Genomic DNA, 4,981 nt, shown 5'->3' with positions numbered 1-4,981 from the left:
TAAAAATATATGTTATTTTTATTTTATTTAATTTGAATAGAAATGTTGTATAAGATTAATAGTAAATATACAATATGAAAAATATATATAACAAGTGAAAGCAAAATAAATATAATTAAAATTATTTATCTATAAATAAATCTTTACAAGAATCCAAATTACTTAAAAAATTAAAATTAAAAATACCCTCAAAATATACTTATGAAGATAATAAATTAAATTTTATATTAAAATATAAATTTTAGTTTAATCATTGACTCTAAAATATTGGATTATAACCCTTAGAGGTTCCAACCAAAACAATCCATGGCAGTGTGGTAGCATATTCTTAGAAAGGGAAGTCTCTATTATCCTTGTGTTTTCTTACACCAAAATCAGACAAAATTCAGTGGTTGATGATAGCAGGCCACTGACCCTGATGAAGTAAAAACAACATTCTTGGTCAGCTTTCAGTGGTTAAGACACTTACAACTCCACTGACTTTGAGCCACTTTCTGGTGGAAACTTGGTCACACCTTATCCACACATGTTCTCTGATTCTGATAAGATACCACAAAGTACAAGCCAATAGAAGAAAAAGGGTAAAGCAGAATCAAATAAAATAAAAATCTGAGCACAGTTAGTTAGCATCAGGAGAAAGAAAAAACAAAAATAAAGAAAAAATGTCTATGGCATCCTCAATACCATGCATCAAAATCCCAACTTGTTCCTCTTCACCATCTTGCACTTCATCAACTTCATCCTATTCTTTGAGGTTCTCTTCTTCCAAGCCTCACAGTGTCACTATAAGGAACTCTCAGGCTGAAGGGCCTGTGAGAAGGCCAGTGGCACCCCAAATAAGAGAACCATCATCAAGTGTCCCTCAGCTCCAGAAGCCAACACTTCCTTCTCAGACTCCACCATCATCCCCTTCAGTGGTGCCTTCCCCACAGAAGCCAGCTACTGTTGTTGTTGGGGATGATAAGAATGTCATTACATTAGAGTTTCAGAGGCAAAAGGCTAAGGAGTTGAAGGAATATTTCAAACAGAAGAAGCTTGAAGAAGCAAATCAGGGTCCTTTCTTTGGTTTCATAGGGAAAAATGAGATTAGCAATGGAAGGTAAAAGTTCTCCGATTGCCACAGAAAAAAATTGGTTCCATTCTATATGTGGGGTTTATGTTAATTGCATTTTCTTTATCTTGGCACAATTGGTTAATTATTACCAGCTACTTCGTTGATTGCTTCCTTTTTTATTAACTTGTGTTCTTGTGTTCCTCAACTCCAAGGGGGTTTGCAAAACAAATCTTTTCTTTCTTTTTTATCTTGGCCTAATTTAATTGCCTAAAATTAGGAGTTTTGAGGATACCCAATTGGCGTAATTAAGGGTATTTATTGTTCTGCAAAAGCTTCACAGTTGTTTGCAATGGATACAGTAACACTTACATTTTCAGATGCTGAAATGTACTACTTTGTCATTACTGATTTTTTTTTAAATGGCTATTTGAAGAGTTCACAATTGGTAAGATGAAGTTATGTTGAACAACATTGTGAAAGATTCCTATCACAATTTATTGGAAACATGAAGTTTTATGAACTATAGTAGCTTCTTTGTATCAAGGTGAAAACAAATAGATGCAATTAACTTGTCTGCATTCATGATTAGTTGAAATCTCAGTAGCTTAGATTTAAAGCATCTTCTCAGCGTCTTTCATCCTATTTATTGAATACCTGTCACACTTAAATTGTATGAGCATTGTTATGCAAATTCTGCTGTATTTTGACTTACTAATCAGAAATTTCATTTGTACAGATGGGCAATGTTTGGTTTTGCTGTAGGGTTACTTACAGAGTATGCAACAGGCTCAGACTTTGTTGATCAAATAAAGATCCTTCTATCGAATTTTGGGATAGTAGATTTGGAATGAATACCTCAATATAAAAATACTGTCAATACTTTCTTGTTCATGTTCCTGGTGTAAAGTAATTTGTTTTGTAATTCATTTATACCAAACAAGCTTTCTCTTCATATTGATGAACTCTCAAGAATGTGATGTTCCTTCCTTTATCATTATATGGACTCCTTAGAGATTGAAAATTTAAAGAGCATTGCATGACATTGGAGCTATTCTCTTAAGGAATAGCTTGAAAAAGGTAGTCTGTTTTACCATCTTGAAACCTCTATTGAAAATATGTCTAAATATCAGCAGTTAGTTTGAAAGTTGGATAATTTCTAATGACTTGTCATTGTCACAACTGATATTATGGAGTTATGTACGTTGATCTTGTGAAACATTTACATTTTTTTATCAGTAAAGAATGAATAAAATTAATAAGAAGCACATAACAAGAAGAAAAATCGTCGAACTTGCGGATAGAATCGTCCTTATCAACATATCCACAGGAAACTCATGCTGAATGAAGACTCAACTAGTCGATACATACAATCAACATACAGGGAGAGTCCAGAGACATCCCTTTACCAACTACATCATGGGGTGCAACTTCCCTTCACTTGGAAAGGATTAAACATTGACCGATACGATTGGACGACGGATTTAGACGAGCATGTTGACGTCTACACTATACAAATGAGCCTTTACACATCTGATAACTTGGTGCTCCGTTGGCTTCGACCTCGAAAAAATATATTCGGGTTCTGCAATATATAACCTTGGCTTCGGCTACTGCTCGACCAAGGATGCCCACAATAATTTTCACATATGATGACTTTAAGGTCATTGACCCGACACAGGACGATCCTATGGTCATCAGCGTGGACATTGATAATTTTTCAATCATGAAACCCTTGTTGACCAAGGAAATTCAGTAGATATCCTTTACTGAAAGATGTTTTAAAAGATGAGGATCCTGAAGACTGAGAATCAACCATGTGATGACCGGATTGTTGGTTTAGCTAGAGAACGGGTAGACACTCGGGGGTATGTTTAGTGAAGGAAAACATCTTTGTCGAGCCATCAAGATAAGATATTTGATAGTTAAAGCTAATACCTCCTACAATATCTTACTAGGGAGGCCTTCTCTCAATGTCCTTCGGGAAATAGTGTCAACTCCTCACCTCACCATGAAGTTTTCGTCCGCATTCGATGATATTGTCACAATACATGTAGATTAGAAGGTGGCACAAGAATGTTTCTATCAACCATGTGATGACCGGATTGTTGGTTTAGCTAGAGAACGGGTAGACACTCGGGGGTACATAGACTTGTACACCATGTTTAGTGAAGGAAAACATCTTTGTCGAGCCATCAAGATAAGATATTTGATAGTTAAAGGAATACATGTAGAATCAACCATGTGATGACCGGATTGTTGGTTTAGCTAGAGAACAGGTAGACACTCGGGGGTACATAGACTTGTACACCATGTTTAGTGAAGGAAAACATCTTTGTCGAGCCATCAAGATAAGATATTTGATAGTTAAAGCTAATACCTCCTACAATATCTTACTAGGGAGGCCTTCTCTCAATGTCCTTCGGGCAATAGTGTCAACTCCTCACCTCACCATGAAGTTTTCGTCCGCATTCGATGATATTGTCACAATACATGTAGATCAGAAGGTGGCACAAGAATGTTTCTAGCCTAAGGGTAGAACCTACTAATAGGGAGTGCTCCCAAGAGCCTTTGAAAGAACACTCACGAGAACCTTGGAGAGAATGGTCGCGAAAGCCTAGGGCTCATAAGAAAGAGCATATGGTGCTCTCGTCAACCTAGACCCAAAAATGAATGATGTTCGGATAGAACCGGGAGAGGACCAACATTTTGTCCCATTGCAAAATGGCGAACACTCTACTAACAAGATGGCGAGCTCGAAAAGTGTGCATTATGGGTCGAAGGGGGTAAGTTCTTGGCGTTCATGCTAACACACCATGGCATTTGATGGCAGAGACCCCAACTTAGGACCAATCACCAGATCTCACAAGGAGGATAAAAGAGGATTGAGACTCTGCTGCTGATGACAGAGACACCCTTTTATATATGTTCAAAAATGCTATAACCTAGTGTAAAATTTTCTAGAGTAGAATTTATTTTTGCTTAAAAGTAGAGTAGGAATTTTAATTGTAATTTTTCTTAAGTGAATTAGGGTTAGGATTATGGATCTAAAAACCTACACAGGGTATAATTAGAACTTAATTATAGCCCACATTTACCCTAGGTTTGTCATTTAGAGTTAATTAGGTCACATGGAACACACTTGATCATGTTTGCCATGTGACTCTAATTTGATGCCTATTTCAAAACCTAATAGCATATAATGAGGTGACCATATATACTATATAATGAGGTGCTTGGTTCAAGTTTTATAAGATCAATTTTATAAGTGTTATGCTTCCAAATTGTTAGCCTAATCACTCTCTTGTCTAAACCTCTCTAGGATAGACACCTTTGGTCTTCTTCTTCATTTCTTCAAGTGATATGGCCCAACCAATCACTCTCCCTACTTTTCATACACCTACAAGGAAACCATAGTTTTGTTGAAGCTCTCTTTGATCCATTACCTCCATTAGCTTCTGCCAAGTTCCTCCAAAAATTCAAGCAAAGATGAAGGCACCTATCATTTGGTATATAGAGCTTTGGTTCTTCAAGAGCTAAGTGCCTTTTCTTTTATTTTGTGTTGTTCTTCATTTCCGTGTTTTTCATATTTTGTTCTTGATTGTCTTGTGTTTAAATTTCAATTTTCTAGTAATTTTATGATGTTTGTGCCAATTTTAATCGGTTCAATTCACTTCAATTCTTGAACCGTCCATTTCATGCTTTTATAGGTTCTAAATTGAGTTAAGCATATGTTTTTTTTCATTTTGTTTGAGTGTTCTTGCAATTTTAAGTAGTTCATTTCAATTTTATTTGAGTCATTTTGATTTTGAATTCAAGTTCACGTAATGTCTAGTCAAGTGTTTCCTACAATGTCATCAATTCCGTGTGGTGCCTATTGATTTTTATTTGGTTGCTTATTTTTAATTTGAGTCTAATTTATATTATGAA

The 4,981-nt window shown here is 35.7% G+C and overlaps 1 protein-coding gene across 1 annotated transcript; it reads left to right on the top strand.

Annotated features, from left to right (window-relative positions):
• The first annotated feature begins 572 nt into the window (after positions 1-572).
• Positions 573-2,081, top strand: LOC137837477 (light-harvesting complex-like protein OHP2, chloroplastic). Its single transcript, XM_068646476.2, has 2 exons — positions 573-1,099; positions 1,791-2,081. Exons 1-2 carry the CDS (start codon positions 663-665, stop codon positions 1,903-1,905), a joined length of 552 nt encoding a protein of 183 aa, XP_068502577.1. The 5' UTR covers positions 573-662; the 3' UTR covers positions 1,906-2,081.
• Positions 2,082-4,981: the final 2,900 nt, after the last annotated feature.

Source organism: Phaseolus vulgaris, chromosome 4, assembly GCF_051622355.1.
Source record: "Phaseolus vulgaris cultivar YP4 chromosome 4, ASM5162235v1, whole genome shotgun sequence".
Taxonomy (NCBI): domain Eukaryota; kingdom Viridiplantae; phylum Streptophyta; class Magnoliopsida; order Fabales; family Fabaceae; genus Phaseolus; species Phaseolus vulgaris.
Note: the sequence above shows the minus strand (reverse complement) of the source record. Positions and strands in the feature narration are given on the sequence as shown.

Bases quoted from the DNA above. Each gene is read 5' to 3' on its own strand.
- LOC137837477 (XM_068646476.2), top strand. From the start codon at position 663: ATGTCTATGGCATCCTCAATACCATGCATCAAAATCCCAACTTGTTCC. The intron at 1,100-1,790 runs GTAAAAGTTCTC...TCATTTGTACAG, and splicing joins AATGAGATTAGCAATGGAAG to ATGGGCAATGTTTGGTTTTG.